The sequence below is a fragment of the Akebia trifoliata genome, chromosome 4 (assembly GCF_017979445.1).
Source record: "Akebia trifoliata isolate Shusen 1 chromosome 4, ASM1797944v1, whole genome shotgun sequence".
Taxonomy (NCBI): Eukaryota; Viridiplantae; Streptophyta; class Magnoliopsida; order Ranunculales; family Lardizabalaceae; genus Akebia; species Akebia trifoliata.
In genome coordinates, this window is record NC_141378.1 from 31,625,130 (window position 1) to 31,639,364 (window position 14,235).

The 14,235-nt window shown below is 36.2% G+C and overlaps 1 protein-coding gene and 2 long non-coding RNA genes across 4 annotated transcripts; 1 reads left to right on the forward strand and 2 right to left on the reverse strand.

Moving 5' to 3' along the window:
* Positions 1-279: 279 nt before the first annotated feature.
* On the reverse strand, positions 280-1,117 carry LOC147404723 (uncharacterized). Its single transcript, XR_015177248.1, has 3 exons — positions 892-1,117; positions 595-676; positions 280-508 (listed from the first exon to the last, which is right to left on the reverse strand). It is a non-coding gene; the product is annotated as an uncharacterized LOC147404723 (long non-coding RNA).
* Positions 1,118-1,300: 183 nt separating this feature from the next.
* LOC147404724 (ruBisCO large subunit-binding protein subunit beta, chloroplastic-like) lies at positions 1,301-9,021 on the forward strand. Its single transcript, XM_086440792.1, has 8 exons — positions 1,301-1,706; positions 3,772-3,869; positions 4,113-4,294; positions 6,626-6,672; positions 7,176-7,975; positions 8,082-8,385; positions 8,476-8,571; positions 8,650-9,021. Exons 7-8 carry the CDS (start codon positions 8,560-8,562, stop codon positions 8,869-8,871), a joined length of 234 nt encoding a protein of 77 aa, XP_086296918.1. The 5' UTR covers positions 1,301-1,706; positions 3,772-3,869; positions 4,113-4,294; positions 6,626-6,672; positions 7,176-7,975; positions 8,082-8,385; positions 8,476-8,559; the 3' UTR covers positions 8,872-9,021.
* Positions 8,997-12,955, reverse strand: LOC147404725 (uncharacterized). Of its 2 annotated transcripts, XR_015177881.1 has the most exons (5): positions 12,250-12,955; positions 12,037-12,127; positions 11,293-11,344; positions 10,096-10,303; positions 8,997-9,975 (listed from the first exon to the last, which is right to left on the reverse strand). It is a non-coding gene; the product is annotated as an uncharacterized LOC147404725 (long non-coding RNA). The 2 variants fall into 2 exon arrangements; XR_015177882.1 differs by lacking the exon at positions 10,096-10,303.
* Between the last annotated feature and the right edge of the window lie 1,280 nt (positions 12,956-14,235).

The window sequence follows — 14,235 nt, forward strand, 5'->3', positions numbered from 1 at the left end:
CTAACTCCGAATTTGGAACGGCTAAGAACCGTTCCAAATCTGCGTTTATATTACAACACGTACAACCGCACAAACTATCTTAGACATCGCTTTTAAAATCTGATATCTATAAGACTGATGTCCTAAATCTGAGACTGTAGACATCGGTTACAAAACCGATGTCTAAAATGATCATAAACTGATATCTAAACTTAAAATAAAATTTGATTTTTTTTTTACGCACCTATTGCCCGCGGTCAAAATAGACCCAAATAGAAAACATCGAGGTTCTCTATCACATTAATTTATACACAAAAAGAATTACAATGAGTCATAATTTACAAATCCAAAATTACAATGTATCGATAAACCCTTTCACAATTGTTACACAAGCACAGGTACCTACAAGGAAACAATGACATCACTCTCATCTCTCCCTAGCTTCTTTAAGATCCCCACAATGCCCACAGTTGCCAATCGAGCAACCCTTCGTGTCACCACATTGCACCTTCAAAGGAGTGTTTGAGATCTAAAAACCCAAATCCCATAGAAGAACAATGATTAGAGTAGTCCCCTTAACAAACAAATAGATTGATCATAGTGCAACTTGTATACCTGAAGCATGTCTTCCAAGATTCTGCCTACTTCTCTCAAGTCGGGAGAATCATCTTCATGCATAGCAGCCATCAGCGGTGTCCTAGATTTGTTTGGGAAAGGGTGAAAATATTGTTGCAACCAATTGAGAAAGTTTTAGCAGAATAATTAAGTTAATGAGGATGCCTTCAGAGAAGTGAAAAGATTTAAATATGTCGATAACTTAAATGTCCTTCAGGAAACATATTTATAAAGGGAATAAAATGGAATGAAGTCTTTATTGGCATCAAATGCGAGAGAGCAGTCAAATTAATGTACCTGATGCCCTTGATTGCAGTTGAATATTATCAGCTTCAACACCTGTGTTTGGAGCAGCCCTAGAGCCAACATTATCCACAAATTTTGGATCGTTGAGGTATGGATGTGTAGAGAAAATGACATCCCGCAGTGCAAGCTCAGTAAAGCAACTTCTACCCGTTTCCTCAAATTTCTGATATCTGTCAATAGTCCGCTTAACAAAAGCCCTAAGCAGCTTGTTTTGAGACTCTACCACTACGTCATATTGCGTTTTCGACGACGCCAAATTGCGCTAAAAACGACTGCTACACGCTGTCGTTAATTGCAACAGTTTTTAGCTATCGTATAACCGTCGTTTCAACATACTCACGGACGGTAATAAGTAAAAGTTGGGGTGCCAATAGTCACTCTTAAAAAAACACCTTGCTGACCTTCGTTTACAGAAGTTCGATCTCCGCCACAGTCGAACTTCTACTCTCTTCTCTCTCGACTGTCTCTCTCTCAAATCGGTCTCTTTCTCTCTCTCTCTCTCTCTCTCTCTCTCTCTCTCTCTCTCATCCGTCGTTCTTCTCGCTCTCTATCGAATCTGTCACTCTCTTTCTTGAATCTATCTCTCTCTCTTACTCGACTCTGTCTCGATTTTTTTGTAAAGAAATCGATCGGAGTTTGAGTGAAAGATCTTCGCTCGATCTCTCACCCACATAATCTATGATTTTGAAGACGCAATCAAATTTCGATTTGCAAGTTTTACGGCAGAATCGATCGGCGTTTGATCGAAAGCTTTAGGGCATTGTTCGATCTCCCTCCCTTTGCTTGGTTTGTGATCGAATCTTTAGGTATATTAAAGTTTTTTTTTATTGAATATCAGATTTTCCTTAATTAATTTAGGGTTTCAGATATTTTTTTCATTTGAAGTCATTCTTTTTTGGAGGATTAGCAATGGATCGGGTCAATTCAAAGATCTGATCCAAGCTTGATTTGTAAATAATGAGTGTATTGCAAATTATGCACATTGTGTTAATTGGAGTTTCTGCTATGTTATGTAATATACTTGCTGATTTCAAATGACTATATTTGGCTTTGATCCTTGAAAGTTATAGTTTGTTTGGTGTTCTTTTATTGGTTTTGAACATCTGATCTAATAATTGGATGTGTGCCTCATGTATGGAAAAGGCATGTGACATCTTTTCAACCATCTTGTACTGATATGAGTATTGCTCCTCTATCTAATAGTTGTCCATTAACTAGTAATCTACACATGAATTTTTTTTATACTTCATCATAGTTTAGTACGAATTAACTGATTTTTTTCTTTTTATAATTTTTTGGGAATCCGATTTCTTATGAATCAAACTCATTTAGTTGGACTTCTTTTTTATGATTTGATGTTGCAGTTTTTCAATCCTTTTTTTTTTATTCCCAAGCTGCTCAGCTTAATTAATTTGTAGTTGTCCCTCAAAAAGTTTTTCTCTTAGTATGCTGGATTGTGATTGTGTCTGTGACAAAGAGAGCTCTTGTAGTGTTGAAACTTGAAAGTAGTTCCCAATATTTGGAAACAAGAAATGTATGTATAAATCTTGTTATACTATTGGGAGTAAAGATTACATAGGAAGATAAGTACAGGTTGCAATGAGTCGGTTCTGGTTCAGTTCCTATGAAAATAAGAATTATAACCACTATATTTTATCGGTTCTGGTTTTTGTTGGTTCTAGAAAATAAGTGGAATTAGAACTATCAAATCTGCAACAATTTTAGTAGTTTATATACTAATGTAGGGTAGTTGTAGGAAATATCCACCTTTAGTAGCAAAACATAGGTGTATGACTTAGTTGTTGGAAGTGTGATAACAAAAATAGATATGTGAGAAGAGGATACAAATAAAGTCTCACTAGTTCTTGGAGGTCTAGAATCTCATTAATCCTTAGGCATTCTGAACAGGAAATCACACCATCTGAGCAAAGAAACTTAACAAAGTAAAGAAGAAAACTTATGTCTTGATCAAGTTGATGACCCCATTGAGTGGTGGATCCCACCTCCTTTATGTTAGCAGCTTGTACAATTATGTTGTTGGTAGCTTGCCTTTGGGGTTTACAAATATTGTAGCACCCATGGTGCCTAATAATGTAAATAACCTTACTTTTGTTCCATCTATTTTCGAAGCATCTCTTCCTTTGTAAGCTTCTTGCTTATTCTTGCAATACATTTTTCAATGTGTAGTTTAACATTAATAAACACATTCTGTTACCATTATTGCTTTATGATTGAGCAAACCATAGACATTGGAACACAAAAAAGGACTCATGTACTCTTTACCAGAGATTACACTTAAAATCCTTGGTGTAGATAGTGAATTTAAAATCCACATACTCAACCTTAATTCTACTTATCCTAAAGTCGTTGGACTCTAACAAGTGATTATGATTGTCTCCTTTTGTAAATGGGATTCATCTATCTTGTAAGTGTTGGCCACACAAAATTTTCATCATTTGTCTAAGATACCCAATGGAGTGTAAAAAACTGGCTTGCCTTTTACCAATTATTATAGCCTACAAAGCACCTTCTAGTTCCTACTCTCTCATAAGAAATTTGGGATTGGCAAGCTCTTGCATTTGAAATGTTGCATGAAATTGTTGTTATCTCTGACCATCCTACTATGTTTTACCATTTTAGATTTTTTGTTTAATTGACTTAAATATACAACTCAAACATTACATTTGAAATGTTGCATGAGTGTATGGATTGCAATGTACTCTTTCCCAATTTCTTTACTTTATGATTTTTTCCTCTTACAAGGTTTGTTGAATATCAAGTATGTTAACAAGAAATTCATATGTATCACTTTTCAATGAGTGTTCATCTCTCTGTTTTTTGATACATTTTTATTCCCTTGTGCTCTCTTAGAAAACTGTGAGGGCAGATGTGTGTGAGCATTCAAGCCTCCCACCATATCCTCCAAGCAAGGAAATGGACGCTAAACTACGGGATGAAGAAGCTAGAAGGTTTGTGGGTGATTAAATTTACATTATTTGCCTGTATTCCAATACTAGTAGCTTTCTTAATAATTTCTAAAATAGTAAAAATTACATTTTAACCAAAAAAATTTCTAAGCTTCCATGCGGGGAGGCCTTAAATTCCATGTCGACCATTTGATGGGATATTAGTTGAAGTTATATATGTGTCTCTTGGTTGTACTTTATTCATGCTGGTACTCAAATCATAGCTGTGGGCTTGTGGTTGTGTAGGCTGAGAGTAGATGGTGACAAAGCCAATGGTGTTGGTGTGAAGAAAAGTTACTCACATGATTTTATAGAAACCTCATTCAAGCTCAAAGCCCACGAACAAAGAATCAGTGAGTTGGATTGTTAAAGTCTAGTGGAAGCATATTCACCATCAATACCAAATTGAAGTTAAACAGCCAATACAGGTGAGCTTAGAGAGAACCCATTTGTGATTTAGGTTCAATTTACTTTGGGTTTTTTTTTTTTTTTGTTTTGTTTTGGAATTTAAAGGTTTTACAACCCATTAGTAATTGGAATTGGGGTAGCTAAACTATCTGAACAAATAATCTTTAGTTGATAGTTGTAGAGGACTTTCTCGAAAATTTTATTCTGATTTTTCCTTAATTCTTAGATCATTATCTGTTCTTGTATGATGTAATTGCATAGAGGACTTTTCTTGAAATTTTTATGCGTAATGACACTTAGCCACTTAATTCTTAAATCTTTATTGTGGTCTTGTATGATGTAATTGAATCCGTGTATTTTAGGCAGCTTTCAAATTAAAATATCTGAAGAGTGCTCCAAGTTGAACTGTGTGTAGGACAGTGTTAAAGGTTTCAGTGAGCCTTACCCATGATCCTTATTTGACATTATGACATTTCTTGTATAAAGTGCAACCAAACAACAACAAAAATGACATAAAAGCAACAAAGAAAACAATGATCACACAGAAAAAACACAGAATTTATGTGGTTCGGTAGTGTGTCTACTGTTGCAGTGCAAAATGTTAGCCATTTGTTTTATGGGCTAAAGTCGCTCACTTAACATCTTAGTATAAATCCACTTTTTATTGGGGAGAAAGAGTAGAGTTCAATTGTATAGGAATTCTTTGTTAGTGAGTTGTGTGGTCGGGAAGTGTTCCTGACTCCTTAAGTACTAGGATTCATTTCAACCAGAGTTGTCATTGTTTGTTCTTAGGCATATAGATGCCCAGAATATTATAGTTTACCGTTGATTAGGGCACTCTTTATCTAGCGTATAGAATTGTGTTATCATCCTTCCAAGCATGATCTTATTTATGCTAAATTTGATTGTCCCAACATACCAAAAACAGATTGCCCATCTTTTTTTAAATGTGAAATGAGTGTTCATATTTAAGAACTTGAAATCCTTTCAATTGTAACCATGTTGTATGCCAAACTGATTCCAAGATCCTTGGTAAATCGAGTTTGTTGTTGTTCAGAGAGACAAACATAGCTACTTAATGTTCTAGGTGATGTTTGTAATATTCTAGATGAGAATGTCCCTCCTAAGATTCTAATCTGTTTTGGCCTTGTAATCTTACTCTTTTAATTTGTCACTTGGGTTCGATAAACCTCTTAAGATTTCTTCCATGAACCTCTTAAGCCCTTCATAAATTTATTGCTTGGCTTCTCTCTCTATCTCTCATTTAATTAGGGCTGTTTTGAGCAACTTTTCCATTGCTGTGTTGTAGACAACGTGATGGATGTGTTTCTGTCGCTTTTGATTTGGGGTTGGTTTGAGGAATAAGGACTTAAGGAGTGGCAATCGATGTTATCAACCTCATGAACACATTGTCCCTATAGTTGATACCATTGGATGATCTACAACTAAAATAGAGCATACTTCTCTAAATTTAAACCTCACGACACGATACTAAAGAATTAATTTATCCTCTAATCAGAAACATGTTCAATATGTTCGAGTCTGATTCCTCAATCTTCTTCAATTTCTACCATGATTTTAAATATTGTCCGAGACCAATATTTCAGTAAATAGTTTGCAGATTTCATTGGGATAAATAGTACCACATGATAGATAGTTAATGATGTTCCGATGTTTACTTTTCTGTCTCTAAAAACTTGGGATACATAGTACCATTTATTCTGTATTGTTTACTCTTTATGTGCTCTAATATGTCATACGATAATAATGGAAGTTGTTATAAATGTGACTGCTTTATAAATGTAACTACTTGTGGGCCTCACCAAATAATTACGGATCCAAAATATTGTAACTATGCCCAGCATCAAGGGGAGAATCTGTAATGAAGTTCTCAACTTCAGTGGAGAAACAAATATACATACTTGGTACATATATCATCATAACAAAAGTCTTATTCGTACATTTCACAACTTCACATTATCTTTCAAATGTCCAAAAGAATGCAGAGGACTGGATGGATTATGTAGTTAACAATCCACACAGTGATTTTTGATCTTAGAAATCTCCATGGTGTGAATCCTTCACTTCCACCGGGGAGTTCTGTACCTCGAGCAAGTGATTCTAGGTAGTCGTCTGATCTTACAATACTTAAAACACACTAAAAATTACTTAAAACTTGTAACTAATAGGTTCGATGCAACTAAATAACAGAACAACTACTAATAACAGGTATCATGTGTTCTTCGGTCTTGAGAAATAAACGATTGCTGGATTGGGTACTATTAAAAAATTGTTGAATGGCCCAGAATTATCCAACCGGATCTATGATGTTTCTTCTTTTTCTCTTGCAGGTTGGTCTACTTAGTGCGTATATTATCAAAAAGTTGTACTTCAGCAGGTTGGTTAATGAAATCACTCTTACACTTTCATAATGCTTATTGTTGTGTAAATTTTTCTGAATTTGGAAACTTTTTCTAATTATGAACTCAACTACTGCTCTCTGTCCATCTAGTCTCATAATGTTGTGTATGATCATTTTTCCTTGTCTATCAGGTTTTGGTAAAACAAAGTACCCGATTTTTAATGTGAGAAATAATAATTTACTGATCCCGTGGACTGGAAAAAACTGTCTAACAGCCTCACATATAGTGGCAGAACTTGTGGTGATGGGCCCCATCCCACTGATTGCATCGCATTTGCTGCAATGCTATTGTTGTCATCCTTCTAGTTTAACTGATGCTACCTCAGATTTTCCTTTTTATGTACAAATTAATGTCTTTGAGCTCATTGAAGATTCAGTTTTGTATCATCCCACACAATTGATGTGGTGGAAGCATAATTGATGAATTTTTTATTACATTTTTCTGGAAAAACCTAATGGCTAGTTCTCATGAATTCCAGGCACTCTACTGATCGCGAGGTTACACTTATGATGCTTATGGCTTACCTCTCCTACATGCTAGCAGAAGTAAGGTTTTTCTTACCCCCCCCCCCCCCCCCCTAATTTTTGGTTTACCTCCCAGGGGGTCCTGTTTTTATTTATTTAAAATTCTCCATTTAGATTGAATTGGATGCAACATCTTCAATACTTTACCCCTAACATTGGTAAATTCAATTTGTATTGCAGTTATTCGATTTAAGTGCTATTCTCACAGTGTTCTTTTGCGGGATTGTCATGTCCCATTACACCTGGCATAATGTGACTGAGAGCTCAAGAGTCACTACCAAGTATTTAAATTCTCCACAAAATATTTGAATCCATTTTTTACAGTGTGCTGATTTTACATATGATTTGAGGTGGCGTTAACAAAAGTTTGTATTTTAGTTGTGTTTGTGTGGGTTGACAAGAAGATCTGATGAAATACTTCTTGTTGGGGTGGTGGGTGGGGAAACCTTAATGCAGATGATCAACAGAGACCGGAAGGCAATCTATTCTGAGGTTGCAGCAACTGAGTTCTCTAGTAGTTTATTTAGCATATTGCATGCATGTTCATGGGGGCAGACTATATTAGTGTCATTTTCATAGATAGATAGATAGATAGTTGTTTCTTGTTTGTTAGAACATTGTGAAATTAAGATAAACTGACTTTGCATTTTTATAATTTAATTCATCCCTTTGTTTAATTAGTTTATACATTGGTCAAAAATCCTCTCGATGAACAACATAACAGACATGGCTAAGCACACAGCGACAACATGAGGTGAGTATACCTTTGGAATAGACTTGATTGTTTTGTTTTTTCCTTTTTATTTATACTCTAATCTCTTAATAAAAAGGCAGATAGTTACTTAATTCATTGTCTCCAGGTTCAGCCCAGCAAATGATGGAACTCAACCTTGGTGGATGGCAAGTGTGTGTATTTATTTTTATTATCTGCTTTCATTCATTGGATCATGTTTATCATGTTTATTATAAAATTCAAGATCATGTTTATTATAAAATTCTAAAGAAATCGAGCAAGCTGACTAATGAGACAAGTTAAAGGACACTGTTAAGAATATTGGTGCTAAGTTGGTGAGACAAGCTGTTGCAAAGACAAATGACTTGGCTGGGGATGGTACAGCAACCTCTGTTGTTCTTGCACAAGGTCTGATTGCTGAAGGTGTTAAGGTTTGCATTCTCACCTGATTTGCTATAAGAATTATAAAAAGTATCTTTCCTTGACAAAATGTATCACTAATGAGGAGGTAATTCATCCAGGTGGTAGCAGCTGGTGCGAACCCTGTTCAAATTACTCGAGGTATCGAGAAGACAACCAAAGCTTTAGTTGCTGAGCTTAAGCTAATGTCGAAAGAGGTAACTTTTAATGGTCTCCAATGAGTTTTATTGCTTTGACCCTGCAGTAGTTACCTAAAATAATATTTGGTGTTGCAGGTTGAAGACAGTGAACTAGCAGATGTAGGAAATATGATAGCTGAAGCCATGAGAAAAGTGGGCAGAAAGGGTGTGGTGACACTTGAAGAAGGAAAAAGCTCTGAGAACAGTCATTATGTTGTGGAAGGGATGCAATTTGATCGTGGTTATATCTCCCCGTACTTTGTCACGGACAGCGAGAAAATGACAGTTGAGTACGAGAACTACAGATATGAACACTGAAAGCTAATCAATTGTTTCAAATCTTCAAATGGGTACAAATTCTTTTGAAGATTAAGAACCATCTACTTCAGTTGGACCAATTGATCTTGATTGTATTTGGAATTATTGAAAAATTCTATAAAAGAAGAAGAAAACAAGAGCTTCAGTTACTATTAATTTTTAAAATAGATGGTGTGTATAATTTTTATGGATTGAAATATGATCAAATTAAGGATTTAATCTTACATCTCGAGGAAAAAATCTATAGCCCACTGCCACGTCAGCATAGAGTTGAGAGCAGTGTGGAACGAAATCGTTTAGAACAATTTTATTCTCAAATTATGAAATTAGAAAATTAATTTTTTTTAATTGTAAATTCGTAAAAATGACTGTCTAGAACCGTCGTTTTTTTCGACGGTCGAAAGCCTTCGTTTTTTTCGATGGCTGTTTTGACGGTCGAAAGCCATTGTTGTTTTCGACGGCTTTTTAACGGTCGAAAGCCGTCGTTTTTCTCGACTTTCTTCAACAGTCGCATTCTAATCGCGACTCCTTTTAAAACGACTGCAAGGGCAGTCGTTTTTTTCAAAAACGACTGTTTAAGACAGTCGTTTATCCCACAATATGACGTAATGTACTGACTCCATTCTTTGAAGCATTACCTCCACGACAAACCTGCCAAAAAAAATGGTCATGAGTATTCCAAGTCACATATGCCATTCATATAAAACATTCAACTAACATTACATGAGTATTAGATACCAAAACAAAGTTAGAATGGGGGTATGGTAATGCGATAGTTAGGATCATTGTCGACGATGTAGGTTTCACGTCTACAAACATAAATGGTACATGCATTGACTAAGTCAAACTTGAAGTTGAATTTCAACCAACAACTATACACATGGGAATTGTGAGCTCACTTTTTGGCCAAAACACATCAGTCCGTGAAGGTAGGGGATTGAATGAGTCTATTGTTCCAAACAAAAGTTTCCAGGAGAATGCTAATCATCTTCTTGTCAAAGGATGCATACTAACACATGGAGAAAGTGTATTCAGTACTAGAACATTACAGTCAGTCCCAAACATGTGAGACAGACTTTCTTCAAGCTCTGCCGCAAAATGTAACTGATCCAAAGGTCAAAACAAGAAAATAAAGCAACCTGTAAGTAAAAAATTTAAAACAAATAAAATCACAAATAAAGCATTCAGTAAATTTTATGTGAATAAGTCAATCCTGGTTACCACCTGTTGCTTCAAGTAGGCTGTGTCCTCTGAGCTGACAGAAGCAAAAATAGGTTCTATTTTCTTCCAAAATGAACCAGAACAGGCAATCAATGAGTCAAATCTGCCCTCCCTACATCTGTAGTACTTGTGGGGCACATGGCACTGTGGATTAGGACTCCCAACCCGATGAGATCTCCAGACAAGATTCAATTCTCTTGAGTTATCCTGCCTATCCAATAAATGGACTAAAGGGTCTCACCAATTTGTTTTTTAAAAACAAATAACCAGACTGTTGCACAAATTCTAATGCGTTAAAATTAAAATTAAATTTTTTTGAGAAATCTGATGAGTCCAAACTGAACATATTCCAAATTACCCCTTACTCAAGACCATCACATGTGTTCCTCAGATTTCACCACACCCATGCATTATATCGAAGAAAGGAATCAGAGCCTAGATCAGTAAGGGCCTAATATTTAGGCAGTGGGAAGAAGTTGGGCGGCCCAACTATAGCTCCGACTTCTTTACAGCTCGGTCAAAACAAATCTAAAGCAATCAAGAGAAGCATTGACTCAGTCTCGGCTCAGATCTACATCCAGCTCAGTCTAAAGCAACAAATTCCCCACTTTTAAAAGTGGTGAATTCTCCATTGAATATATCTTTATGAAACACCTAAAATGCATATGCATTTGTGTTTGGATTGAAAAATGGGCTACTCTGCTTGACACAGGCTTGCCTACTAAAGTCTTTGATGGGCTTAGCTTCACCACAGGTGACCTGCACACCCAACCACCACAGTGAAACCATGTCTTCTTGTCTAACCCTTTATAAATTAGAGCTCTCCAAGGGTCTGGTTTTGGCCCAGACTGGCCCAACAAAATCCACCACTTTAAAAAGTCAAAAAATTGTATATGGTTACTGATTTATGTTGCGTTGTGTTGTGGAGTCGGGTGCAGTGTCTGTGATTTGTTTTATTTAAGAGAAGAACAATTGCAAAAAATAAACATAAGCACAATGACTCCACAATATAGAAAAAAAAGTAAATGTCTCTCTTTCGACACTTCAAGTAGATTTGAAATCATGAAAATCCAAGAGAAAGTCTGAGGAACAAACATTAAAATGATAACTCATAAAGCTTGTAAAGAAAGAAAAAAAGGATAATGATGAGAACTGCATAGAAAACTTGGGAAATACAATGAAACAAGGGAACATACATACATGTGAGGATTTGCCTTTCTGTTCAGAAGCCAGATTTGGGTTTGTAAAATCCCTGCAAATAGAAAGAGCGTGGTTCAACAGCATAATCAGGATGATAATTAAAACATTGCAATTAGAGCTGCAAGAAGCTATGGGGATAGAATTTTGTTTTTAAAATTTGATCTAGGCCACAGAAGCAAATATGAATTGAGATTGACAATAGTATGGGCCCCTTGAAATATGCATGTTGCCCACCTGTGATTCAAATCAGGACCAACTCACCAACGAGCATCTACTTGATGGGGATAGCCCCCGCACCAAACTTCTTGGACAATCTAAACCATCCATTGAGGCTACCACCCATCGAAGTTGTGTTGACCAAATTGATCTGATTTAGAGAAATTAGGGGGTATTTGGTGAACAAACATTTTCTCTAGATACTTTCATAATTATATTAAACTATTGGGTGGTACGTGCTTTTGCATCTGACTTACCAAAAATACTATTCATGTTAGGTTAGAATTGCCACTAAAATTGCATAACATGAAAAAAAAAAAAAAAAATTAGAAAATTAATTTTAAGGATTGTTTTAAAATTTTCATGTACATTGTCTACCTTTATTATATGTTATCGTCTGCTAGTATAAAATCAAGAACATCACATACTCATGTCTTATATGACACATTTTTTTTCTTCTAGTCTGGTTTATATGACAGATTGTTGCTCTCTATTTATTATTAAAAATAAAAGAAAGAATAAACATACTCTTATGTCATGCAGACACTGTGACAATTCCGGTGGATTCCGGCGAGACTAACCTTCTCCGAGTCATCAACTCTGCACGAATCCACCATTTCTGCCAAAACCAAAGAAACAAATAGAATTAAAACCTAATAATTCGTCAAATGATTCAAACCCTAACCCTAATCGAATTGATATTCGAGGTCCACAGAAGAAAAGAAAAGAAAAAACCCTAACCATCGTATCATTCTGCCTGTTCTGCGAGTTTAGCGACATAAACGAAGCTATCGCGTTCTTTAGAGGAAGCCATAACCGAGGGGGATATAAGATCGATCAAGGGAGAGAGATCGAGGGAGAGACTGAGAAAGCGACTGAGAGAGAGACTGAGAGTTCGATCACCGGAGAGAGAGAGAGAGAGAGAGGTGAGATCGAGCGAGAGTGAGGTTCGTTCCAAATTCGACTAGAAAGAGACGGTGTGTTTGGACGTTTAAAATCCCAATTAAAATGGCTTTTAGAAAGTAGTACGGCTTAATACCGTTTTAAAGGTATGTTCCTATTTGTCAATTTTTTTGTAGTGATTAATGATAGAGTTTGTACATTTTGAAAAAAATAATTTTATTGACTTAATCAAAAGAACTCGAAAAGGAATGTGCCATACACCGTTGGAAAACAATTTAATTATCTTTTACAATAAAATATAAAACAAATACAGTTTAGAAGATTTTATTTAAGTAATTTAAAGATTTATCGAACCAAGGTGCGCTGTCCCCTTGAGGACAGAACTGTCACATTTTAAAAATTAGGTCACTACGGACAGCACACTTAATATTTTTGAAAACGGACAAATGTTCTAGAAATGAAACATTTAAATCTAAAACTTTTGTGTTTTAGAGAAATTTTGGGTCAGAATCTAAGAGGGTCTAAATTAGATTTTAATTCGGGTCATGTTACATTCTGAGTTCTAGGACCCGCGACTAGGCCCATGATTCATGGCACGACTCATGACTCTGAAAGATGAGATGGAAAGTACATTATTCCTCTATGAGTTAGCTCACCCAACTGACTCGGTTAGGTACCACCTCAATTGAACTCACCCTGTAGACACCTCAATTTGAACGGGCCACTTCTCGAAAAGGCCCAAAAATACAGATTTTCCAAATAAATGTGTCAACGGGCCTTAAGGGCCCAAGTCGTTGAAAAATAACATTTTGACCAAACCGAGGCCCCTAAGACCTCTCAATGGTTTAGGAGGCCACCAAAAGGACTCGGCCAACCTTACGCTTTCCCAACATTCACCGCTCCGCTTTCAAAATAAAAAACGTCAAATTTTCGATAAATTTCACCAACGGGCCTAAAAAGCCCGATTCGCCAACACGTGACATTTTTGTATCAAATTAATGATTGTAAAAATCTAAAAAAATTAAAAATTAAAAAAGTGAGACTTGAGATGCCTACCCCTCTCTACTATCACCGCTCCGCCTCCGTATCCGTAAAAACCATTTCTAAAACCCAAGTCCAACACTACAAAGCCCACAAATCATTAACCATATCCAATTCATTATCCAACCCACAACCCTAACCCATAAACCACAACCCACATCAACCAATCACTCTTTTATCATCAAAAGATGACACATGTCATCACCCCATCTCACCTCCCTCACCCAACTACCTACCCCATTAATTTGCTTTAAATCTCATCTACCCACACATCAACCCATCACCTTTTCTCTCAAATCAAACACATCTACCCACACCCCTAACCTATACCTCCCCTAATCTACCCTCATCATTCCCTACAAAACCTACATCTACAACCTAAACCTACACCATCCTCTCAAGTCAAACACTCAACCTCTCCCATCAACCTATCCCAACCCTTCATTTCCACCCACCTTAACACATGGCATCATCTCCCTCACCCTCCCAAAATATCATTAACCACCTCTTTAAATCCTCCATGCTCTTAAATCAAATCACAACCACCATCTTAAACTTACCTCACCAAACACTCCACCCAAATGGGTTGGGTAGGATCCAAACCATTTGGGTCAAAACTCACCCATTTAACCCTCCTTACCTAAATACCCTCCAATCTCCTCTAAATTACACCCACTTCTCTCTCAAACTCATAACCATTCTACCCTTTTTCTTCACTTCACCCCATTATATCCCTAAAATAACTCCTCAACATCTATAAATACCCTCCTCCTCTTCCCAAAA